We start from the raw sequence: 24,231 nt of genomic DNA on the forward strand, positions 1-24,231 counted from the left end.
CAATGGTTAGAACGTTAGGCATTTCCTTTGGATGGTCTGTTCTTGGGTGGTGCTCGGGCAATCTCAGTTTGTGGTTCTTCCTGTAACCAGGTGTTGCTTCAGGGTAAACTACTGAGACTCAGGCCTCCATTAAACTTATTGATGGCTGAGTCCGATACTGGCTGGCTCCTACATTTACCCTTCATAAGCACCGATGACAGGACCCAATCATGGGTCCCGCTTGCCCATGGTTTTAGTGAGGTATCATTGGGACCTAAGAACTATTTTATTTAATAAATTCATTAATTGACAACTCTGGGCCTATTTTTCTGGTATATCAACCAGCACTATGGGTAGTTATTTTGTCCCCCATGCCTGGGAGTTCCCCCCTTGTCTCAGCCTTTCAACCTATTCTGTGCAGGGAGCATGGGACAACATGTTCCTTTCTGTAACTACTTCAAGATGACTTTGGGGCATTGTCATCAAGGCCCAAGCAGGTTGAAAGGCTAGCCAAAGGTAGGGAGGAAATTCAGGCAATGGGGCACTCATCAGATTCCGTTGAAGGGACAGGGAGCATTCATATCAGCTGAACTGGTCCATATCAGCTTTTGGGAAGTCCAGGACTTGCTGCATTCAGAGCAGGTTGGAGTGGGCAACTGATGCTTAGATGCGTCTGCCAGCCAAATGGGAGCCTATTGAGATAAGTTTGAACTAGGAACAGAAGTTAAAATTTATGTACTTAAAGAAAAATCCAGGGCGTTCAGTAGTCGCGGTTGGTGGGCAGCAGCTGAGCCAAGATGTTGCGGAATCTGCTGGCCCTCTGTCAGATTGCCCAGAGGACCATCAGCACTACTTCACGGAGGAATTTTGAAAACAAAGTTCCAGAGAAACAAAAGCTATTTCAGGAGGATAATGGAATCCCAGTGCATCTGAAGGGCGGGGCCTCTGATGCCCTCCTCTACAGACTCACAATGGCTCTGACAGTTGGTGGAACAGCATACGCCAGCCACCATCTATCAGTTAGCCATGACTGCGTTTCCCAAGAAGCAGAACTGACTTCGTCATCCCAGGCTTCACATGGTTCAATTGCATTCAGCGCTTGATGGACCAGGAATCTGATGAGTAATTGAGCTCTTTGGGGATCACTATTTATTGACGTGTACTAACTGTCAGCAATAAAGCAGTCTTTTCCATGGAAAAAAAAAAGAAAAATCCAGCTGGGCGGTGGTGGCGTACGCCTTTAATCCCAGCACTCGGGAGGCAGAGGCAGGTGGATCTCAGTGAGTTCGAGGCCAGCCTGGTCTATAAGAGCTAGTTCCAGAACAGGAACCAAAAAGCTACGGAGAAACCTTGTCTCGAAAAATCAAAAAAAAAAAAAAAAAAAAAAAAAAAAAAAAAAGAAAAGAAAAAATAAAAATCCATATTGTAGACAAGGAGCAGATAACAGGTATCTGTAAACAGAAGGAATAGACTCAGACCTTTGAGGCCTAGCAAAAACTACAGATTTTGTTTAGAAGCATGTATATTTTTCTGCTGTCCAGAGAACCACACATGATTTGGACAGAGATGCCTTTGGCCTAATGAGAAACACCATTTAGTTCATATTTAAATGGCAACTAGAATAAATCTAAAACCTTGAGCTTGTGGGCTAACAGTAAGTACTCATTGCTCTATCAGCTTAATAAAACTCTACCATAGAGGGGGGAAGGAAATCAGAAACATTTTCCATATCTTAACCTGTATTTACATCTTAAATCATTTATTTTTAGACCTTCAAAGCTTATAAACTTTTATATCCTCAGATCTTAAAACATTTTTAAAAGAGACCTAGTAGCTTTAGGATGAGCTAACAAGCTGGCTATAGCTTTGTGGAAGGATCTGGATAACTTTAGCTGCTAAACTGACATTATGACTGTCCTAGCCATCAATACTATCAGATATCCCAGAATGATAAATCAATTATATCTGAGTACTGACCAAGTCGTTTCCAAATCTATTAAAAATGATAGGGATCAGAGTCCATATACAGTTAGTCATACGTAGGTCTCCATAGCACTGGAGGCAGAAGTATCCAGAACAGCAGTCTTACAGTCTTAGCCAGGCCCATAAGGTGAAATATTTTTCCTGTGGAAGAGGGACATGGAAAAGACTGACCTTATTTTGTCTGGGCAAAAGCGGTGCAATCAGTTCTCCAATGTTCCGCTGTCTGTTCACAGTCTGGACCGGGTCCTGGCAGCAGGGGTTGTACTGGGGCACCTCGCCCAGTGTCAGCGTCATTGTAATCCAGGTGGAGACATCATGGTGTTCGTAATCTTCTTTGGAGCCCTTAGGCCACTGCTAGGATCTCCGAGTCTCTGTCTAATATAATAAGCCTTTTAATCATTATTTTAAATGCCGTATCCTGCAGATCTCTGAAGTATGAGGGCTGCCTAGGTATGTCTGATTAGACAAACTTTGTTTCTCATTACTTGTATTTATTTATTTATTATGTATACAATATTCTGTCTGTGTGTATGCCTGCAGGCCAGAAGAGGGCACCAGACCTCATTACAGATGGTTGTGAGCCACCATGTGGTTGCCAGGAATTGAACTCAGGACCATTGGAAGAGCAGGCAATGCTCTTAACCACTGAGCCATCTCTCCAGCCCTCTCATTACTTGTTTTAAGTTTGACTTTGAAAACATATACAGGGACCTAAATAAGGCTTATTCCCGTAATTAATTATATCAGTATTTCAGGGATGACTGACTAACTTGTACTTCCCAACAGTCTACAATAAGTTAGCAGCTTTCACAAGACTAGAACTCCACGCTCTGTAATGACTTTGAATTGAAGTTAATAAAGAAGCTGAATTAGTCATTCTGAGGGTAAAAACAGAACAAGTTTGTGTCTAGCTGCAAAGGCAAGGAACAGGTCCCAGGATAAAATGGGAACAGGAGGGAGTCTAAGGCTTAGCATTGCCCTAGGGTGAACTGAGACTCAGGCCTGTCTTCCTGCTGATCTATAGAACTCATCTTGGCAGCTGTGTACCGCATTGCTCTGGGAAAGCTGCCCTGGGCCCTACATTTCCACCCCCCCCTTCACAAGTACCAATGACAGGGTCCTGTCTGTCCAGGACTCAAGGAAGCGGTACTGAAACCTCAGTACCATCAGTCAAACAGTATTGACTCAAACAAAAGCCATCGCCGAGGTGAGAGCTGAAAGTAAGGTGGTTAACCAAGGAGACCAGTTGAACAAGCTTTCACACCATCTGGCTCCTACAACAGCTTGTGTCTGCCACCATAAAACTGCTACCGCCTGCGAGCCCTGTAGCCTCAGGCTGGGAAAGTGAGGCACCTTAGAGGTCTCACCCAGCCCTGCAGGCAAAGCAAACTCTGCTTTACTCAGGAGTATTGTAGAGAATCCTTGGTGTTGCCATCTGGCAGAGGCAGTAGTGTTAAAAGCTGGTTAAAGTTTTATAGTTAGCTCTGAAGTTTGCTGAGTGCCTGGTACTTGTTGATTCTGTTTTCTGAGACCCATGGCTTGGCCTTTCTGACTCTCAATATCCAGATTAGCATAGTTGCCCACAGTTTCAGCTCAAAATAGATTATGTTTCTCAAAAGCTGTGTATTTTCTTCCACAATTTATAGTTATGGAGCTTTTATCCTTTCTATTTGATTGCCTCACTGTTAGCGCTGTTATCTCTAATAAAAGGTAAAAGGGGAATTATGTGGCCCTGGCGGGTCCTTGCCCCACTCTTTCCTGTAAGTGTCCTGATATAACCTGCAAAGTTCTCCATCAGACCCAGCAATGAAAGCTAGCTTGGCTGTATCTGAATTCTGTATGTGAGCCTCATCAGTTCAGGATGGTATTAAAATCCAGACGTGGAACTTTTCTTAATTGTTCGAATGATGTGGATACCTCTCTAGGTTAGGTCAAATGCCACAGGGAGACTTTTGAATTCCTTAATGAAGGTGGGAGAGATCCTGGATAAATGAGGCTTATTTGGGTCACAGGTCTTAGTTACAGTCCTATTGCTGTGAAGAGACACCATGATCATGACAACTTTTTTTTTTTTTTTTGGTTTTTCGAGACAGGGTTCTCTGTAGTTTTAGAGCCTGTCCTGGAACTAGCTCTTGTAGACCAGCCTGTGCAATGGTATTTTGCCTGTATGCATATCTGTTTGAGGGTGTCGGATCCCCTGGAGTTGGAGTTACAGAAAGTTGTAAGCTGCCATGTGGGTGCTGGGAATCAAACCCAGGTCCTCTGGAAGAATAGCCGGTGCTCTTAACCACCAAGTCATCTTTCCAGCCCCGACCATGGCTACTCTTATTTAAACAAACAAACAAACAAACAAAAAAAAAACAAAAAAACCCCACATTTAACTAGGTGTAAACAGAAACTGCTTTCATTTTCCTTCCAGCCACACCCTCCCAAAAAAAATCACACAGAAACTATATTAATTACAACACTGTTTGGCCGATGGCTCAGGCATATTCATAACTAGCTCTTATATTTTAAATAAACCCATTTTTATTAACTTGTGTATTGCCAGAAGGCTGTGGCATTACCTCATTTTCTACATGTCTTGTATCCTCAGTGGTTGACTGGCGTCTTTCTTCTTTGGCAGCTACATAGAGTCTCTCTGACTCTGTCTTCTTTCTCCCTGCATTTAGTTTAGTTTTTCCGCCTTTCTCTATTCTGCCCTGTCATAGGCCAAAGGAACTTCTTTATTAACAGTAAAACATTTACAGCATACAGAGAAAAATCCCACATTAATTGGGGGCTTGCTTACAGTTTCAGAGCGTTAGTCCAAGATCATCATGGCAGGAAGTAGACAGACGTGGTGCTGCAGCCGTAGCTAAGAGCTTTATATCCTGGTCTGTAACATAGGCGGCAGGAGAGAGAGAGAGAGAGAGAGACAGACAGACAGACAGAAGGCCTAACATGAGCTTTTGAAATCTCAAAGCCCATCCCCAGCGACACACCTCCAACAAGGCCACACTTCTGAACCCTTCCCAAACAGTTCCACTAATTGGGGAATCAAGAATCCAAGACACCCTCCCCCATTCTCTTTCCCCTCTAGACACTGGGAACCACTTACCTGTTTCTGTCCTTCTAAGCACGGTTTTCAAGGCTCACCCCTGACTTGGCATATACCCAGGCTTTCTTTTTGTGACCCAATGACTCTATTTTCTGGATTTTCCCATTTGTTCCATTTGTCAGTTGATAGACATTTAATTTGTTTCTATTGCTGCTGTAGATGTGGGATATACAGTCTGCACGTAGACACGTTTTCATTCTGACAGACACAGAAGAGGGATCGTGGGTTGAAGAAGAGATCTGCCCATGCCTGCAAAGCCTGCAGTGTCATAGTTCTGGTTTTTTTGCTTCTAAAACACAATGACTATCTGCTTTTTCCCTAACACATCTAATGGGTATGAGCAGTTTGACATTGGGGCTTTGATCTGCATGTTCTTTTCTTTTTTAAAGATTTATTTATTTATTATGTATACAATGTTCTGCCTGCGTGTACACCTGCAGGCCAGAAGAGGGCACCAGATCTCATTACAGATGGTTGTGAGTCACCATGTGGTTGACAGGAATTGAACTCAGGACCTTTGGAAGAGCAGTCAGTGCTCTTAACCCCTGAGCCATCTCTCCAGCCCCCATCAGCATTTCTTGATACCAAGAATATAGAGCCTGTTGTCACTGTGCACATTTTAGAAGAAATGCTCATTCCCCGCCCCCCTTGGGTCATTTCTAAAGTTTTCTTACTTCTTATTTATTCATTTATTTGAGGCAAGATTTCATGTAGCCCCGGCTAGTTTCATGTAGCCGAGGATGACTTTGAACGCATCCTTCTGCCCACTGCCCACATCTCTCAAGTACTGGAATCACAGACTTGTACCCTGTTCCAGCTTTTGAGTCTCTCGGGTTGCACATCCAGCAGTGAGCAGGAGCTCTGGAGTTAGGTTTATTAATTTGCTCCTTCATCCATACTGCCCTGCTCGATGCAACTTAGGGGGAAAAATGTGTGGTTGCTGAATAGGTTACAGTGACAAATGATTTGTTGCATCCTTCACCGCAAGACAATTCACCTTGATTCTGACAGTTCCTCAGTTTCTTTATTGCTTCTGCCAGGACAGACTCGAGGCGGGGAGGTGAAGGGGGCTGGGGTGGGGTGTCCATGTGGCTATTCTACAGGCTTCACGTTAGCAACGACTGTTTCACAACTAGCAGGGAAACATCTGTCTTCCATAAACTCTCAGGCTGCAGCCAAGTGACTGGAATTTTCCTTCTTCAGCTAAGCCAGGAGCATCCAGGCCCTGGGCCGGAAGGCTCCTCCCTCCTCCACTGACGGCAGCATTCCCCAGCCTCTGCAACAGATTGTTTGGGCCAGGGGTAGGTGGGGGTTGTGGGAGGAGGCATGGATTTCATTAGGGGAGGCCCAGGCAGTGAGGCTGGGCTTGGGGATGTTCAAGGGGCGTGAGAGTGGAGGATTGTTTGGGTTTGGCTTGGCTGTGGCTCTGAACAGGCACAGTGAGGTGCTGCAACTATTTTTCTGGGCTGGGGAGACTTGCAAGCCTGGGGAAAGTTCCAGAACTCCTATTCTAAGCAGGAGGTGGAGACCTTGGGACAAGTTGTGTCCCTAGTACAAGTCATGACCCCAGGAAGTTTGTCTGTCTCTGTACCTTAACAGCTATCCAGTACTGAAGTAATTTGATCCTCAAGTCTTTAGTGCCGCCCCCTTCAATATCTAGCCAATTCCCTACAGTAAGGCCTTCTAGAGACAAACCCACCAACAGGAAAAGGAAATTTAGAGAAAGGGCGGGCCTACAGAGCCAGGGTAGCTGCAGCCATCCTCTCCTCCAGACGGGGTGATTGTTCGAGTCAGTACCATGAGCCATAATACCCAAGCCTTCATGAGCACCAATGCCGGACTTCCCCCAAGCTATGAGACAATCAAAGAGGAGTATGGGGTGACTGAGCTGGGGGAACCTCACAACTCAGCTGTGGTGAGAACCACCGTGATCAACATGCCCAGAGAGGTCTCTGTGCCTGACCATGTGGTCTGGTCCCTGTTCAATGCACTCTTCTTGAACGTCTGTTGCCTGGGTTTCATTGCCTATGCCTACTCTGTGAAGGTGAGTGTGGTGGAGGGGGCAGAGACTGGGAGGGGGACAGTGTGTGGGAGCCTGAAGCTCCATCTACTTAGATGGCACCAAGGTGTGTGTGTATGGGGGGCTCCCTTGTGTCAGAGAGTAAGTTTGTGTGTACACTTCCTGTTTGTGTGTGTCTGTCTGTCCGCCTGGAGACTTTCCTATAGTTCGATAAGATGAGGCTGCCTGAGGATTCTGGGGCCAAGACTTTCTCCACCCCGTTCCTGGAATGTCCCTTCACCCTGCAGACTGGGATCTAAGCTGTATGGAAAGTGGGGTGTGCGTCAGTGCTGAGGCCTCCCCTATCGTTTGAGTTTGTGTGCGTGAAAAGAGAGGCGGGTCCCCGGCCTGAGGGAGGGAGGGAGGCTGCAGTGGGCTAGGGGGACATGGGGGAATTGAATCAGAGCACCTGGCTCTCAGCTCCAGGGCCTCTTACGTCTGGTTTCCTTCAGTCCAGGGACAGGAAGATGGTGGGTGATATGATTGGAGCTCAGGCCTACGCCTCCACTGCCAAGTGCCTGAATATCAGCTCCCTGATCTTCAGCATCCTAATGGTTATAATCTGCATCATTATTGTCTCCACCACCTCTGTGGCTGTCTTTCAAGCCTTTTCACAGAGAATGCCGCATTCTGGATTCTAGTCCTGCCCCACGCGCCACAGTCCACAGCTGCCCATCCAGTGACCCTTCCTTTACCCTACGCGTACGCAAATGTTACCTTCCTGCATCTGTCCACAATGGATTCAATAAAATGCACATGACGACAACTCTGGCTGTGAGCGTCTGTTCTCTGGTTCTGTGCTAAGCTTGTCCTGCAGCCTTCCTGTCTGTAGAGCACAGAGTGTCCTTGACTTAGCAGGCTTCTGGTCTCTTGATCTGGGCAGCCCCTGACTAGCACCCTGTGTCGGTTTTTGGCTGTTCCAGACAAAAGGGATCTATCCAAGTATCATCCAACCTTGACACCGGGTCCCAGGATGCCCAGGAAGGGTACAGAGCCCTGAGCAAGGGAGGCTTCAGGAGAGAAAGACACTCAGATGCCCTTACCTTAAGGGAAAAGAAGCCTCTAGCCAAGATAAACTGTGTCCTTGTTCCCTGGTGGCCTCTTGGATATGACTTCAAACTCCTTGCCTGTACACTAGTTAGTTGGCGACTGCTGCGGAGTTTAGTACCCTTCGCTCTTTTCTTGTCCTGCACACAGCATTCAGATATATACAGGCGGGGTTTCAAGAATGCCTCTGGCAGTCTCTAAACAGTAGGGAGGACCGAAAGACAGTGAATTCTGCAGGGGTCACAGCGCCTATATTTCCACTTCACCTGGAGTGGATGCTGTCTACCTCGGTGCTCCACTGACATGTTACATGGCATCCCTCGAGTTCCTTCTAAAGGGTACCCCCTTTCTGCTTACCCAAGCCTGGTCCCTGGAAATCAGGCTGGGTTTCCAAGGACTGTTGTCCTATCCAATAGCTCTTTGCTTCCCCGACCACCACGATGATTTGAATGTATCCCAAAATTCCAGGAGTTAATGAGCCCTCACGGAGAGGTGCTACTGGGAGGGCGCTGTGTGGCTTCAGCAAGGGGAAGGCCTGTTTTCTTTCTTTTCTCCCTCCCTTTTTTCTTTTTTTTTTTAAAACAGGAAGTATAGTTTTTAATAGAAGTAAATAAGAGCAGCTAAGAAGGAGCCAGCTGTGGCCTGCAAGCCCGCGGAGTTCCCTTACTGTTTTAGAGATCTCAGCATGATTTTGACACAGAAGAGAGTTTCACAAGTCAGTGGGAAGAAGTTGGAATTTATTCAAAATAGGAAGGTGCCCAGGGTAAAATGTAAAGCTCGCCCAAGAGTGAGTGTGTGGACTTCTCAGGTGACACTGCGAAGTGTTTTAATGGTGATTATATGTGGGATTTTGGAAGGTTTTGAAATTTCAATTGCTTAACAGGATTCTAAGGGTCTCTTTCCCTCTCTAGTCCCCATTTCATAACTGAGGCTATACAGTGACCCTAAGGTACTTTGGATGGGACCACACACTGACATGGTAAAACCAGGAGCCCTTAGGATCGCACAGGGTTTCTGGTGAGATTCCTAGAAAATGGTAGGTTTATAGTTGGGAAAGGAGAAGCAGACAGTGGCGGTGGTGGCACACTCTAATCCCAGCACTCGGGAGGCAGAAGCAGGAGGATCTCTGTGAGTTTGAGGCCAGCCTGGTCTGGAAGAGCTAGTTCCAGGACAGGCTTCAAAACTACAGAGAAACCCTGTCTCAAAAAAAAAAAAAAAAAAAAAGAAAGAAAGAAAGAAAAATTAAAATACAGTTAGAAAGGAGGAAGGTCTTCAGACAATGTTAATTATGTTGGAATTCTTTTTTTTTTTTTTTTTTTTTTTTTTTTTTTTTTTTTTTTTTTTTTGGTTTTTCGAGACAGGGTTTCTCTGTGGCTTTGGAGCCTGTCCTGGAACTAGCTCTTGTAGACCAGGCTGGCCTCGAACTCACAGAGATCTGCCTGCCTCTGCCTCTGCCTCCCGAGTGCTGGGATTAAAGGCGTGCATCACCACCGCCCGGCTAGACAGAGTATCTTAAATTAGCCCCAGTGCTCCAGAAACTCTCACTGTGGTCTGTCTACCCAGAGCAGGAGGTCAGAAGCCTGAACCCCAGGGATAAGCTCTCCTCCCCTCAGACAGGATGGTAAGGGTAGGTCCTGCCCCCTTTAGACATTCATGGTGAGGGTGGACTCTCCTCCCCTCAGACAGGATGGTAAGGGTAGATCCTGCCCCCCTTAGACATTCATGGTGAGGGTGGGCTCTCCTCCCCTCAGACAGGATGGTAAGGGTAGGTCCTGCCCCCTTTAGACATTCATGGTGAGGGTGGACTCTCCTCCCCTCAGACAGGATGGTAAGGGTAGATCCTGCCCCCCTTAGACATTCATGGTGAGGGTGGGCTCTCCTCCCCTCATACAGGATGGTAAGGGTAGGTCCTGCCCCCTTTAGACATTCATGGTGAGGGTGGGCTCTCCTCCCCTCAGACAGGATGGTAAGGGTAGATCCTGCCCCCCTTAGACATTCATGGTGAGGGTGGGCTCTCCTCCCCTCAGACAGGATGGTAAGGGTAGGTCCTGCCCCCTTTAGACATTCATGGTGAGGGTGGACTCTCCTCCCCTCAGACAGGATGGTAAGGGTAGATCCTGCCCCCCTTAGACATTCATGGTGAGGGTGGGCTCTCCTCCCCTCAGACAGGATGGTAAGGGTAGGTCCTGCCCCCTTTAGACATTCATGGTGAGGGTGGGCTCTCCTCCCCTCAGACAGGATGGTAAGGGTAGGTCCTGCCCCCTTTAGACATTCATGGTGAGGGTGGGCTCTCCTCCCCTCAGACAGGATGGTAAGGGTAGGTCCTGCGCCCCCTTAGACGTTCATGGTGAGGGTGGGCTCTGCAGAACTGGCTGGGGATAGTAGCAGAGGAATCCCAGCACACTCCCGGCCAGGTGCACTTTATAAAGCCCCACTGGATGGATGTGTGAGCGTAACATCTGTGATGAAGCCTGGATCTAGGCTTGTATGCAGCATCTGTGGAGCGTATGAGACTGGGGAGTGAAGAGCTCTCAAAGACAGAGAAAGACCCAGTAAACATGCTCAGAGTTGGGAGAGTGTTTCTGGGAAGTTTCACCACTGGGATTTTGGATAGTTCCTTTTTTTTTTTTTTTTTTGTTTTTTGTTTTTTGGTTTTTTGGAGACACAGTTTCTTTGTTTAGCCCTGGCTGTCCTGGAACTCGTTCTGTAGAACAGGCTGGCCTCAAACTCATAGAGATCCATCTGCCTCTGCTTCCCAAGTGCTGAGATTAAAGGTGTGCACCACCACTGCCTGCTTTGGGTAAAATTAATTATGATATATATATATATATATATTTTTTTTCTTAAGATAGTGGCTCTGGCTGGCCTAGGACTATGTAGACCAGGCTGACCAGGAACTCACAGAGATCTGCCTGAGTCCTGAGATTAACATTCCTGGCCTATGACTAAACTTTTAAGGGGGAAATAGACTGATTATTCACATGTGAAGGTGGGGGTGGAAGCGGGGAGACTCCTGGGATGTCAGGAGTTTTTCTCTAGTAGAATCTTCTCTCTCTTTGGTCCTTATGCTAATGAGAGCAGATTTTACAATTCTGATGCTATGAAGATGTTATTATAATGAAGGAAAGGGTAGGTAGTGATCATCTGGTCAGTTTGTTTTTTCTGAGTAGTCACGTGTCCTGTTGTTTTTGGCAGCTCAGCCACCGCAGTTGTCCTCTTGCTTTCCCTGTACCTTACTAGCTGACCTCACGGGGACGACATAGCAGGACTAGAAGGCAGGATCTGTCTTCTGAAGAGATGTCTCTGAGCTTGGTTCCTAGCACCCACACGGGGCAGCTCACCGCTCCCTGTAACTCCAGCTCTAGAAGTCTGGTACTTCGTGGGCACCTGCACTCATATCCACATACCCACCCCACATCCATAATTCAAAATCATAACAATGAATATTTAAAAAGAAGTCTCTGAGATTAACAGAACTTGCAGAAACAAGATAGAAACAGTACTGCCAAAGACAGTGGCTCTTAAGGCAGGGAAGACCAGGGCACTGATATACAGGTACTTGGTGGTGGAGGAATAGGCCTGGGATTAGTAATATCACTCATCATCTTCCCGACCCCCGGACTGGAGGAGACCAAATGACAAGAGACCTTGGAGAAAGTCATCTGAGAGTCAGATGCTCTGACTAAGTCCCTGCCAGTCATCTTCCCTGCCCACTGAGGTCTCCCTGCTTCAGGTCAGGGACAACTCCTTCACACACTCAGACTCTTCTGCAGGCCCCAACACTGCTTGCTTGGTGGGTGTCTAGTGATCCTAGTGGCACAGGCATGAGTAAGCCAGGCTCTTGGCCTGCACACCCGAGGAAGGCTGGGCAGGGGAGGTGTGGAGCAGGGTCTAGCTCTTGCTAAGGGTTTGACCTGGGACGACCCTAAGGTCCCCTTTACTATTCCACTCAGATTTTAGGATTGGGAAGGGCAGCTCTAACAGGCCCAGGAGCTGGAGGGGATGCCTATCACAGGGAGTGGGGAGGGGCTTCTTACAGTTTGTGGTGGGACGGGCAGTCAGTCTCCCTCCTTATTCCTTTCTGCCTGCTATTTTCTTAGCATTCACCTCCAACAAGTACGTGTTTGCTCTCCCGTTTGTGCTTGTCGGCAGAAGGCGACCTGATCAAAGACTGGGTTCTGAGTTCTGGAGATGGAGGGCTATGGTATATGCAGCTCTGGTCCTGAGGGGGAGTTCTGGCTGCCCCCTCAAACTGAGGCAGCTTCAGGGTCCACCATGGAACTGTTTGCAGCCAGCGGCCTGGAACAGCCTTCTGTGAATAGTCAAGACTGCATGCAGGGGGCACTCTTGTGGGTGGTCCGCAGCAGCCGCTGCCCATGTGACGCGGTGGCTTTTGATGGGGTCTTTTGAGAGGGGTGGGGGATGCTGGGGTGCAAGGGCGGGCCACACTACTTGGCAGGCCGAGGTTGTAATTTGTGTTATATATAGCGGGTGGGGCTGGCCAGCCAGGGAGGGTAGTGTCACGCTATAAGCAAGCCTGGTGGTACTCAGAGAGCACAAGCCTCAGCTAGGAAGACACGGCGCTGGAACCCATGGACACTTCCTATCCCCGTGAGGACCCCCGGGCTCTATCCCGCAAGGCTGATGATGCTGCCCACACGGCCCTCTCCGTGGGAACACCGGGCCCTACGCCACGAGACCATCTCCTGTGGTCAGTCTTCAGTACGGTCTACCTGAACCTGTGCTGCCTTGGTTTCCTGGCGCTGGTCCACTCGGTCAAGGTTAGCTTCAAGGCTTGCAGGGGAAGGGCTGGGGAGGGAGAATGTGTGAGCGTGGGGTGGGGGTAGGAATTCAAAAGAAAAGTATACGAAGGGGTGTGTTAGTATAGCTACTGTCCCTCACCAAGTTTGGGGACCACAAGAGCTTATCCATCAATGGGCGAATGCACTGTTCACAGGTATGGCTATAAAGTCCCCCGAAAAGGGTAAAGTCCTTAAAGGTTGCCCATAGAGGGATTCCCACTGTAGCTCCTGAATGGGATGGAGTTCTTGGTTTCCTAGGACTCTTCTCCACAGGAGGCTCCCAAGGACGCTCCTGACCCACAATGGCCACTGATTCTCTATCTGTAGCCTTTAGGCTGGGGCCATCATGACTCAGGACCCTACCAGAAGCCAAACTGTGCCAAGCTGGGAGACTATAGGCCCAGCCCAGGGGATATCTCCTCAAGCCATGCCCCTCTGGAGTCCAGCCTGTGCCCTACAGTTGCCCGGGTGGTCTCTGGTCCCCTATGAGGGGGAACCAGAACGTGTAACATTTTGGCTCTGCAGGCCCGAGACCAGAAGATAGCTGGGGACCTGGAGGCTGCGAGGCACTATGGCTCCAAAGCCAAATGCTACAACATCCTGGCGGCAATGTGGACACTGGTACCCCCATTGCTGCTCCTTGGGCTGGTGGTGACCGGAGCCTTGCACCTGTCCCGGCTGGCCAAAGACTCTGCGGCTTTCTTCACCACCAAGTTTGATGACGAGGACTATAACTGAGAGTTCAAGGTCACCGAACCCAGGTGCCCAACACCAGCTCCTGGGAGTTAGAGCCTACCACAGTACCCTGGTCCCTGCCCAACCATGACCCTCTTGTCCACCATGTGTATTCGACATTGACCCACACAGACCCTTAGACTTTACCTCTAACCCAGAGGGTCCTCAGTACCTGTCTTTGCTCCCTTTTCCCCACTTACCAGGCTGAATCTCCATTCATGATTAAAGGTGGTAGATTCCAGAAACGTGTGTGGGTTCCTCCTTCTTGGTGGTAGTTATGTAGGGAGACCCAGCACCAGATCCTCTGGCCAACTCCCAGTCATCTGATTCTGTCCGCTTGGCGGCCCCTGACTACTGTTTTTGCTTGGCTACGGGCAGCCTGTGGGTTCTGGGGTGGAGGAGCCTAAGTATTTTAGGATGAAGTTCGGGAACTCGGGCCTTTGATTCCTACTACCCTGTGGTTTGATGGGCTGTGTCCCAGAACATGTGAGGGTGTGCCCCGAGTCCTCACATGCCACAGCGGTCTTCTTCCGTCCTGGGTCAGTAAAGGCTGAGGGGAAGGTAAGTAGGGTCCATTTTCCTATGTGGGACTGAACACTGGACTCTAGCCTTCTCTTTCGCTCGCCCATGTCCAGAGGCAGACAGGCAGTGGGCATGGATAACTCTGAGCCTCCAGTGATGCCAAGTGCATGTTCTCCCGTTATTTTCCCTTTGTGTCGCGTGCCCATGGCTCCCACACTAGATTCACAACAGACACACAGACACACCCCTGATGACGCTGCTGTGAGCCCCTCCACCCGACCTGCTTCTTACTGTGGCCGGCCTATTATAGAGCAAGCTAACTGCATAGCCCTTAACCAAAAGTAGGCTTGGGGGTTGAACACTCCACCCGGCCCCCTTCCTCCCCAGGAGCCCCTTCTCCCTGCCAGCTCTTTCTAGACTGGAGGTTTCTGCTGAGCTATCCTACTCAGAGACCAGAGGCAGCTCCCCACAGTCACACGGCTATAGCCAAAAGCTGGCCCTGAGGAGCTCTAGGCTCTGCCAAGCCAACTCCTGGAGACAGGGCCATATGATGACCTGTGTTTGGGAATGGAGATGAAGTTAGTGCTGGGCACTAAAGGACACTGTAGCTGTGCTTGGACAAAGATAGAGACAATGTGCTGACCATGAGCCCCTGGTCGAGTTGAGGAAAAGGCCAACTCCTGCTGGCTACAGGGACTTATCTGTTCCTGGGTAGATGTCCCCAAACACGGGATATTTTGCCAGCCTCCATTTATAATCTGGGAAAGGACTGCCTAGTTTGTGCCCCAGTGCTGAGGACAGAGTGTGTGGTCAAGCCAGTGAGGCATCAGCAACAGCTTCTGCTGCCCCAGGCTACTTAGACCCCATCTGCTGTGCCAGCCCACATATTCTGCCACCCTCAAGGCCCCAGAAGCTTACCATAACACATGCACAGAAGTGACTCATGCACACCCAGGTACTGGGCTACATCTGTTCTTTGGGGGCAGTGTCACTGACCAACCTGCTGCTGCCCATGCTCAGTCCTGGCTTTGAGGCAACGGATGAACACCCACTTCTGCCAGATAACGCCCTGGCCCACCGTAAAGAAGGCGGAGGAAGACACAAGGGCCCCACCTTGCCACTGAACTTTGAAACCACACCCCCAGATGCAAAGGGACAGGAATCCATCACAACCTGACTTCAGGAGCTCTTGCCCCCGCTGACTTTAATTAGCCAAGCTGGTTTGGTAGAGGGGCACAGGTTTTACCAGAATTCTGGCCCTGTTCTATGCACCTTGTTCTGGGAGGAACTCTGATAAAGTATGCCAGGAACTGAGGGCCAGGAGTGAAACCTGGGCAGCTTCTCGGCTCATTTAACTCCAGTTTCTCTGGTTGCCAGCCAGGAACTTCGTGGTCTTGATCTGATGTTCATCTACTGCATCCTCTGGTGACAGCACTGACTTCCTTCTCCCATGGTTAACGGCTTTCACCCTAGCCCACTATGCTAGACACCAACTGACGTCAAGAGGAGTCAGAGAAGAGGAAGCTCAAAGCCACAAACCCTTGAGAACTTGGCCAGTCAGGTGTAGTCCCAACTACAAACCACAGGAAGCTCTTATTTGGGTAGCTAAGCCCCTGCTTCTAGGACCCACCTGCTGGCCACCTCCTCAGCAGGGCTGCTGGCCATTTCCCATCCAGCTCTTTGACCAGAGCCATTCAGAGACCAGAGGTGAGCAAGGAAGTTAAGGACTAGGGAGACACCAAAATGGGGAGCTGAAGGGTTGGGTGCTGGGGTCGGCCCCAAAGCAAGGAATGTATGAAGCTCTAGGTAGACAGCCCAGTACAGGAGAGGGTAAGGAGAGGAAGGAGGAAGGGGAGGATACAGAGGGAACGCCCAATAGCCTTAATGGCTTAGGCCTGGATCCAGACTGAGAGACTGTGTGGGTGGGCAATGCAGCTGAGGGTCCAGAAGTGTCCGTGAGGTACTGAAACGGGTTCCTTTCAGGAAACACTGAAGAGTTGGAATTTCTGGACAGCTAGGGGGATGACTTTTGTATCCGGCCAGCTGAGTGGGGAAAGCAGACCTTATGTCCTGCAAAAGAGATGGTTAATCCTTTAGGGCATGCACCAAGACTTCTGCACCACAGTCCCAAAGGCTTTTCCTTACCTGGTGGCAGGGGGAGCCGGGTCAGCGATGGCCACAGCTCAGCCTCTAGCAAGGGCGCCCAGGGTTCTGCACGGACTGTGACCTCAAGTGTCATCGTGTCCTTGGAAAAGGTGAAGTTGAACTTGTTCCCCAGGTAGGAGATGCCAGAGACAGACACTCTGGAGATCAGGTCTGGACACAGGGGGTCAAAGGTCACACCTGCCTCAGTGATCCTGTAAGGGAGAGCTGTGTGGTGAAGAGGGTTGGGACAAGTGGGAATTGCACCGCTGGTCTCTGCGCTCACCTGAATCCTGTGCACCCGAAGAGTGCTGCCTGCAGAAAGCCCCCCATGCCCGTCAAGAAGTTCACTGTGCCAGACCCATCCGCATTCTCTGTCCACACCTGCAGGCAGCAAGAGTGGCTGTGACTTGGGTCCAGCCTCAGCAGGACCCTTACCCCGCTGAGATTCCCACAGAGGGAGAAGAGGGAGGCAGCGGGTGGTGGGCGGAAGACAGGCTGACCTTAAAGGGCTCAGTGGCATTGATGAAACTCTTGCTCAGGAGGACCTGGGCCCTTGAGGGGTCCCTCAGCTCCATCCAGCCCACGGCAAACATACTCTGAGGTCAGGATCCAGATATGAAGCAGTTAGACTCACCACGTGGGAAGGAAGGGGAGGACAATAGGGTAAGACTACCCACCAGGCTCCTTACCCAGGTCATTGCAGGGCCCTGGGGGGATGTCACAGCCTCATAAATCTCCAGATTTTTCCTTCGGATGTCGGGTCTCAGGGGAAAAGGAACTGGGTATCCCAGGAGCACGACATCTGCCTGTTTCACTTCTTCTCCTGATTTGGGGGGAGGGGACAGCAGGATAGGGATGCATTCTTGGTCAAAGGGATGAGGGTGTTACAGGATGAGTATGGGGTGGGGGGGGTGAGGTGTGTGTGTGACCAATTAGAAGGGCCCTTGGAGGACTCAGTACCACTCACCTCGCTCATAGCCGTCAAACTCAGGGTGGAAGTTCTGCTCAGAGTCAAACGGCACCTTGATCCTATCGGCCACCTCCAGCCACTGGTTGGGAACAGACAGACCCAGGTCCTTGGCCAATGCAGCAGCGAAGCGCAGGCTGGGGAGGGTACAAGCCACAGTTGCACAGCTTCTGACTGGGCCCTGTCTGCTGTGCTGGGCTAGGGAAGGGGATGTCTTCTGTCTGACCTGTTCTGGACCAGGACGTTGGTGTACACAGAGTTGTTGACTCCTGAGTGGTATTCATCTGGCGGCATGACTCCTGGTCACACGGGGCCACCATGACAGTTAGTGTAGGGGCTCAGGACACGCCCTTCCATGGTGGCAGTCCACGCCGAGCTGGCCCCTGTGCCTCCTAGTGCTCACCTTTCAGGTGGTACATCTTCTCCTGGGGGCTCCATTCTACGCGGCTGCACCAAAACTCAGCTACCGCGCTGACCACATCCCAGCCACCAGCCTCTTGGAAGAGCTGCAGGTCCTGCAGAGGGAGAGCAGGGTGAAGGACCGGGTGTACAAGAGGGCCACTGTGCACGGCCGGTGCCTACCTTCTGAACACCCAGAAAGCAGTGCCTAGCTTCCAAAGTCCCTCTTCACTCAACTTCCCAGGGTCACGGCGTGGAGTGTGGCCTCAAGAGGTGCGTAGGTGCACGTGGGACACAGTGGTGCCTCACCTGAGTGCAGTGGTAGTACAGCTGGAAGGCCAACACCACGGCTCCATTCACGTGGACCTCCTGGATCCCATAAATGTCCTCAGGGCAGACCTCCAGCCCAGTGCCTGCACTTTCCCAAGCGAACTTGGCTCCCTAGGAGGAAAGAGGATGCAGCGGTCAGGTCTTGGCCTGGAGGGCCAGTCCAGTCCTACCAGAGGTGCAATCCTTTGTGGAGGAAAGGAAAGAGGAGGTTTGGGGGTCTGGTGGTCACTGAATGACACTGGGAAGACCCTGGGGCAGGGACCCTATGGGATAGCACCCAGGCCCTGTTACCTGGTAGCCTAGGTTCTGGGCATTCTTCAGGGCCCCTCCCAGTGTACGGACTCTGTACTCCAGGATAGCCCTAGCAGCCTCTGGGTTGAACATCAGAATATTTGGGAACATCCAGAGGTCCTGAGAGGAGGAACCATTCTGGGGTTAAGCAGAAGTCCATACCGTTCCCCTCCCTTACTGCCCACATTCCATCCCGCCAAGGCTTCCAGCCTGCACACAGCAAAAAAGACATCTGGGGACTCCTTTCCCCCACCTACCCTTTGGCAATCCCTCTGCCTCTCTCTCTGAGTTTCCTCTCATGCTCACCCAGACCCACCTGGGGCCTCCCTCGCTTGCCCACTCCAATGTTATTTCTCCAGCTTAGACAGCCCAGAGTTCTGGTTCTCAGCCCGGGCAGTATCAGGAGATGCTAAGGGCTCTAGTTTGTATCAGGGCTCAGGCCTCTAGGGTGAGCTTGCTCTGCATTCTCTGGCTGCCTGACCTCAGCTTCCTTTGGCTTCATCTGCCAAATGGGCCACAGCACAGCTTTCCCAAGGTGTCAGATGTAGAAGTGGCCTTGAGTCTTCTCCCCCAATATTTCCTCAGCCAGTGGCCACTGAACCCTGCATGCTACATCCTTGACCCCTCCAGTCCTTGCTTCCCATCACCCAGCTACTCCTGGCAGATCTTTCCGGACTGTATCTCCACCCCTGTCATTCCTTTAAAAAGTCCCTATGGCTTCCTGCGTCCTCCAGTAAGCTCCAGGCTTGTACCCAGCTCACTCTGGGGCTCTGGTGGTCCTGGCCTGCTGTTCTTCCCACCTCAGTGAGGCTCCTCTGCCTTCAAACGCCACACACCCTCGGCCTTCCACAAATTCTGTTGCTCTAACCCACACCACTCTTCTCTGCCAAATTCCTACACACCTTTCTTCTGAGAAACCATCTCTTCCAGGAAGCCCTTCTGTCTATAGCCCCCATTTTTTTTAAAAAAAAATTATATTTGCTTTTTAAAGAAAGATTGATTTTTTTTATGTATAGTGTTCTGCCTGCATGTATACCTGGAGGTCAGAAGTGGGCACCAGATCTTATAACAGATGGTTATGAGTCACCATGTGGTTGTTGGGAATTGAACTCAGGACCTTAGGAAGAACAGTCACTGCTCTTAACTGCTAATCCGTCTCTCCAGCCCGCCCCCATGTTTTCTACGGTCTTGAGCTCAGGTAAAGGCAATGCCCAAGATGTTAACATGCAGTTCTTCCCGTGTAACCAGTGCAGGGTGTACCTGATCCCAGAAGATATGGCCCCAGTAGCACTCCTCCTGACTCCCATTAGAGAGGCCTCCAGGGCTAAGCCCATGGCTGATTGATCCTTGGGTGCCAGGCTGGGGAAGCTCACTGAGCAGGTAGTAGAGAGAACCACGGAGGGCCTGGCGCAGGGCCAGGGGTCCAGTCACATCTAGGCCACAGCTGGCCCAGAGCTGGGCCCAGGCGTCTGCATGGACTGTATACAGAATGCCCCTGGTCTGCAGCTGCAGGGCCTCAGCAAAGCAGCCCTGGGCCTCAGCCTGGCTGCCACCAACCACAGTCAGAAAGTCCCAGGTCCTGTCTTGCTCATCTTCTGCAAGGGTCAAGACTGGGGGTACCGGCATCCACAGCATGTGTACTTCCTGCTGTGGCTCTCCTGGCTGCTCAGGGGTGAGTGTGTGGCCATGGAGGTACCTGCAAGAGCATAACTGAGTCTCAGGAAAGGACTCCCTCTCTGGGGCACCTAGATTCACCCAGTGTGCTCCTTACCGGGCTCCCTGGAAGTCAGGCCCAACATGCAGATCCAGGTCTGGGCTTTCTGGGGAGAAGGATGCCTGTAGCAGCACCGTGATGGGCTTGTTCCCTGTTGTCAAGCGTGCAATGGATACGCTGAAGGCCAGGACATGGGGTAACACACGGTGAGCATAGATGCATTGGGAAGCCCGGAAGCTGGGGCCTTCCAGGGTGTGCAGGAAGGAACCTAGGGAGGGTTGGGAGGCTCAGTCATCCTGGGGAAGGTCTCAGATGGACTCAAAGCTGTGGACTCCCATACCACAGAGCACCATGACCTTCCTGGGCTGGGAGTGGGGTCCCTCAGATCTCATGTTGCCTCTTCCCACTGTGTAGTGGGCCCACCCAGATGAAAGGAAAGCAAGACAAACCACAGAGACCTCATTTGGGGAGGCAGCTTTTTATGCTTATTTTTTCTCTCCCTTAAATTAAAGGCCATTTATTTACTTATTTTTGAGATGGATCTTGTTATGTACCCGAGGCTGTCCTCCAATTCGCCATCTTACCCAGTGTTGAGATTACAGGCCTCAGTCACAGACTGGCCTTTGTGGTCCCTTCCCTTGTGAGATTTCATGGACAAGTGGGGAGGTCCCGCTCACCCAGAGCAATGGCTTGACCAGGATTGGTGGCTGCTAACCTGTGTTAGTATCCAGGGCAAAGGTCTCAGTCAGCGGTTCTGTTCCTGCAGGGGTCTTTAGCTGAACATTGATGGGACTGGGCAGAATTGCCCGGTGAGTGTTCCCTCCAGCTCCGTTGTACACACCATTTATATGTATAACGTCATGATACACACGTGTGCCCAGGTATGAATTGGTTACAGTGGCCCAGAACCTGGGGTCACCGGGCAGACAGTGGGTACTGAATATGGTCGGGTCATCTTCAGAATTGTCCATGGAAAGCTGTCTCAGTCCAGGTGGACTGGGGAAGGAGAGATGACAGTGACTAGCTGGGCTTCCCTCTGACTGACATAAACCGTCAAGTCTACGGTGACAGGCGTGAGGGGCTAGTTTAGGAGAGCAGTATATATAAAGCCCCCACTTAGGGGTTGCGCCGAGAACACACCCTTAACTCAAGAGGAATGCAATTGAATCTGCAAACCAGCTCCCTCAGCAACTGCAACAGGTCTCCCACTCGCGAGGTCCTGACCCATCTTCTCGAAGTAGGAAGAGCTGAGAGTGGAAACGGAGTTCCGCGCTGGCCCCAAACCCTCAGGGAGCCTGAGGCCGGACAGTGGAGGCAGAGGAATCAGGAGCTGTGGTGGGGATAGCGGGGAGTGGGGGGTGGTCGGGGGTAGGGGGGTATTGGGGTGGGAGAGGAGGAACCGGATGTGGTGGAGGACTGTGATGGGAGTGGTGGTGGCCGGAGGGCCCTAACCTGGAAGGAGCGAGACTTGGTTGGGGGGGGGGGGGGAAAGGAAGGAAAGAGGAAGTCAGTGAGTGGGTGGGGGAAGTGGGGCGGAGAGGAGGGTAGCAGGTTGACCGACAGGACGGGAGACTTGGGAGTGAAAGGACGAAAGTGAATTTTTAGAGTATTTGGTGGAAGAGGGTGAGGGCCGGTTGGGGACAGGGGTGGGCGGGGAAGGCGGGGACGGGCAGTTTAGCGACTCACCGCAGTCCAACTCCAGGCGGTGCGGGGCCCCGATGTTACAAGGCTCTGTGGGCTCTGTGCTAGCAGCCCCTGGCGGGAGGAAGGAGAAGCGACCCTGCGGCGTGGCAGGTGGGCGGGGCTGACTCTAGGCGGAACCTGGGAAAAATGTCGTGGTATTTGGGGCGAGTGCCCTGATTCAGATCGTACTGGAATTGGGCTTTGGCTTTAAGACGTGTGCAAGAGTGGGTGGGGCCTGAGATCCCTCTCTACAGTGACGTTTAGTCACTATAAAGGACACTGACTAGTCTTCTTGGACGGTCCTTCCCTTTGCTGGGGACCCCACCCTTTTGATCTTCGTCTGCCTGCTTTCCTGGTGGGACCGGGGCCTGTCTTGTCCGTCTCTCATCAGTTCCCTGCTTTGCCCCAGACTCCGTGTTTGTGCACCAGTTCAGTCAGAGCCTGGGCTTCGCCTGCTCCAGAATCTGTTTCTGCTGCTCAGATGCCCAGATCAAAGCCCTGTTTACCTTGTCTCCCTGCCACCAACAACCCACTGCCACCAATGGTTGGTGTCAAGCCCAAGCCTCCTGGACCCACTGTAGAGACTCCTGCTACTCCAGTGCCACCCAGCGAGGACAGTTAGGTTACACCCCAGTTAAACCCGAAAGTTTGCAGCTGGCTATATCACCTGACTGCACCCTGAATACTTTCTGCCGGCCTTGCTTTTCCAGTCCATTACCCACCCTCTCCTATTGTACAGTCACCACCTGTTAGGCCCCAAGAAGTTTCTTTTCCCAAAGTCTGGCATTTAGACAAAAGCCTCAGGGACTTGAGAAGATCGGTCTCATCTGCTAAATGGAGTCATTCTCCTTAGCTCTGGCAAAAAGACCTATGGCTCCTCCAGTAATTTTAGACCACGGTGCCTGTTAGCATACCAAGGTCTATGCTAGCCTCTGGGCTCCCCCAGTCTCTACCCTCAAGTACCTGTACAGAGTAATCCTGACTGACACACCCCACCCCCATCTTAGACCTCTCTAGCCCCTTCCCTTCACTTCTGTTTCCCGGGTTCTCTAATTTCCATATAACCCAGACATTTTGGCTATGAGCTGTCTTGGTGTCTTGGTTGTCATGTGCTCTCCCTGTGTCTCCAATCATGTCCTGATTTATTCTGCTGGCCCAGTTCAGTCCAGACCCTTCCAGATGCCTCTGACTGAACTCTCCTTCTTATCTACAATAAAACTTTCTTCTCAACCCTTCGAAGGAGCTGTTGGCGTCATTCGGCTGGAGAGAGACTTTGGCAGGCCAAGGGGCCCTGCGGAGGATGAGAGACAGAGACAGACATACCAGGCAGACAGAACTTCCGTGGGAAGTTTTATCAAGAGAGAGGGAATGGAAAAGGGGAAGAGAGGAGGGAAGAGACCAGCCTTGTGGCAGAAGAGAGAGAGAGAGAGAGAGAGAGAGAGAGAGAGAGAGAGAGAGAGACTGCCTGGTGTGTCTGTCTCTCACCCTCAACATGGCCTCTAGGCCCGCCAGGGTTCCCCTTCCGCCCGCCAGGGGTCCTCTCCCTCCGAATCATATCAGCTGTCAACTCCTCATTTTTCATTTACCATCCAGGCTTCTTTAGTATTTCTGATACTTTCCAAGCTACTCCCTTCCCTCACATACTCCCTTTCTTTCTCCCTTCTCTTTGAAAATCTCCCCAGAGCCTTTATGCGTCAGAAGTCCTTACCTTTAGTCTCTCCAGCCCTTCCTGCACTTTGCTGCCCTCCCCAACCTGTAGCAGCAATGACTGTCAGTGGCTGTAGGGAGACAAAGCCCAGTGTTGGGCCTGGGAGGCCCAGTTCCGCCTTAGAGACCATCACCCAGGTACAGTGAGGTCCTTCAGTCTACAGCAGAAAAGAATTTCAGGACAAGAAAAGAATCTCCAGTACATTTGGATAGAGACAGTAAGAGGTCAGAAAGAGACATGTCAAGTGACCTCTTGTGGCAGGAGAGCAGAGTCTGAACACAGCTTCATCAGAACCAGCCTGTGAAAGAAGCCAGTTGGCTGTGAAAGGCTGGATGCCCTTCCCACTTAGGCTGGTGTCCCCTTAGGCTGGTTCCCCCTTAGGCTGGAGTCCCCTTAGGCTGGTTCCCCCTTAGGCTGGTTCCCCTTAGGCTGGTTCCCCCTTAGGCTGGTTCCCCATAGGTTAGGTACAACATCTAGAGCATGCTAGGGACAGTTTGCAACGACTGGAAGCCCTTTCTGCACCTGGCTTCACATAAGGAACAGAGCATGTGTGAGAAATCCTACTTCACCCGACCGTGAGAGAGGTGGACTCTGCGTGAAGACCCTATAAATGGTCACACATCTCACAACCGCGTGCTTTTTGGGTTTTCCCCTTAGCTCACTGGACCTTTCTTATTTAGAGAAATTCTTTTCTTTTATTTTTTGAGTGGTTGGCCTGGAACTTGCTATGAAAACCAAGCTAATCTCAAAACTCACAGAGATTCAAC

General features: G+C 50.8%; 3 protein-coding genes and 1 pseudogene across 3 annotated transcripts; 3 read left to right on the forward strand and 1 right to left on the reverse strand.

Annotated features, from left to right (window-relative positions):
* Positions 1-740: 740 nt before the first annotated feature.
* LOC121457310 lies at positions 741-1,035 on the forward strand (annotated as a pseudogene).
* A 5,443-nt stretch (positions 1,036-6,478) lies between these two features.
* Positions 6,479-7,887, forward strand: LOC121457795 (interferon-induced transmembrane protein 2). Its single transcript, XM_041666801.1, has 2 exons — positions 6,479-7,106; positions 7,574-7,887. The coding sequence occupies exons 1-2, from the start codon at positions 6,861-6,863 to the stop codon at positions 7,760-7,762; spliced, it is 435 nt and encodes a 144-aa protein (XP_041522735.1). The 5' UTR covers positions 6,479-6,860; the 3' UTR covers positions 7,763-7,887.
* A 4,808-nt stretch (positions 7,888-12,695) lies between these two features.
* On the forward strand, positions 12,696-13,812 carry Ifitm5 (interferon induced transmembrane protein 5). Its single transcript, XM_041666108.1, has 2 exons — positions 12,696-12,949; positions 13,496-13,812. Exons 1-2 carry the CDS (start codon positions 12,761-12,763, stop codon positions 13,706-13,708), a joined length of 402 nt encoding a protein of 133 aa, XP_041522042.1. The 5' UTR covers positions 12,696-12,760; the 3' UTR covers positions 13,709-13,812.
* Positions 13,813-15,411: 1,599 nt separating this feature from the next.
* Positions 15,412-22,351, reverse strand: Pgghg (protein-glucosylgalactosylhydroxylysine glucosidase). Its single transcript, XM_041666660.1, has 16 exons — positions 22,263-22,351; positions 21,760-21,894; positions 21,214-21,368; positions 20,789-21,069; positions 20,131-20,341; positions 19,620-20,055; positions 18,360-18,479; positions 18,048-18,179; positions 17,743-17,854; positions 17,566-17,638; positions 17,340-17,476; positions 17,062-17,195; positions 16,873-16,968; positions 16,656-16,753; positions 16,373-16,584; positions 15,412-16,297 (listed from the first exon to the last, which is right to left on the reverse strand). Exons 4-16 carry the CDS (start codon positions 21,042-21,044, stop codon positions 16,242-16,244), a joined length of 2,073 nt encoding a protein of 690 aa, XP_041522594.1. The 5' UTR covers positions 21,045-21,069; positions 21,214-21,368; positions 21,760-21,894; positions 22,263-22,351; the 3' UTR covers positions 15,412-16,241.
* Between the last annotated feature and the right edge of the window lie 1,880 nt (positions 22,352-24,231).

This window comes from Microtus oregoni, unplaced genomic scaffold (genome assembly GCF_018167655.1).
Source record: "Microtus oregoni isolate MIOR12 unplaced genomic scaffold, Mior012 000016F_ref0000370, whole genome shotgun sequence".
Taxonomy (NCBI): Eukaryota; Metazoa; Chordata; class Mammalia; order Rodentia; family Cricetidae; genus Microtus; species Microtus oregoni.

Coding starts and splice junctions, on each gene's coding strand:
- LOC121457795 (XM_041666801.1), top strand. CDS start 6,861: ATGAGCCATAATACCCAAGCCTTCATGAGCACCAATGCCGGACTTCCC. Junction 7,107..7,573: donor CCTATGCCTACTCTGTGAAG/GTGAGTGTGGTG, acceptor GGTTTCCTTCAG/TCCAGGGACAGGAAGATGGT.
- Pgghg (XM_041666660.1), bottom strand. CDS start 21,044: ATGGACAATTCTGAAGATGACCCGACCATATTCAGTACCCACTGTCTG. Junction 17,639..17,742: donor GAAGATGTACCACCTGAAAG/GTGAGCACTAGG, acceptor CCGTGTGACCAG/GAGTCATGCCGCCAGATGAA. Junction 16,754..16,872: donor ATGCCACTGAGCCCTTTAAG/GTCAGCCTGTCT, acceptor TGCTGCCTGCAG/GTGTGGACAGAGAATGCGGA.
- Ifitm5 (XM_041666108.1), top strand. CDS start 12,761: ATGGACACTTCCTATCCCCGTGAGGACCCCCGGGCTCTATCCCGCAAG. Junction 12,950..13,495: donor CGCTGGTCCACTCGGTCAAG/GTTAGCTTCAAG, acceptor TTGGCTCTGCAG/GCCCGAGACCAGAAGATAGC.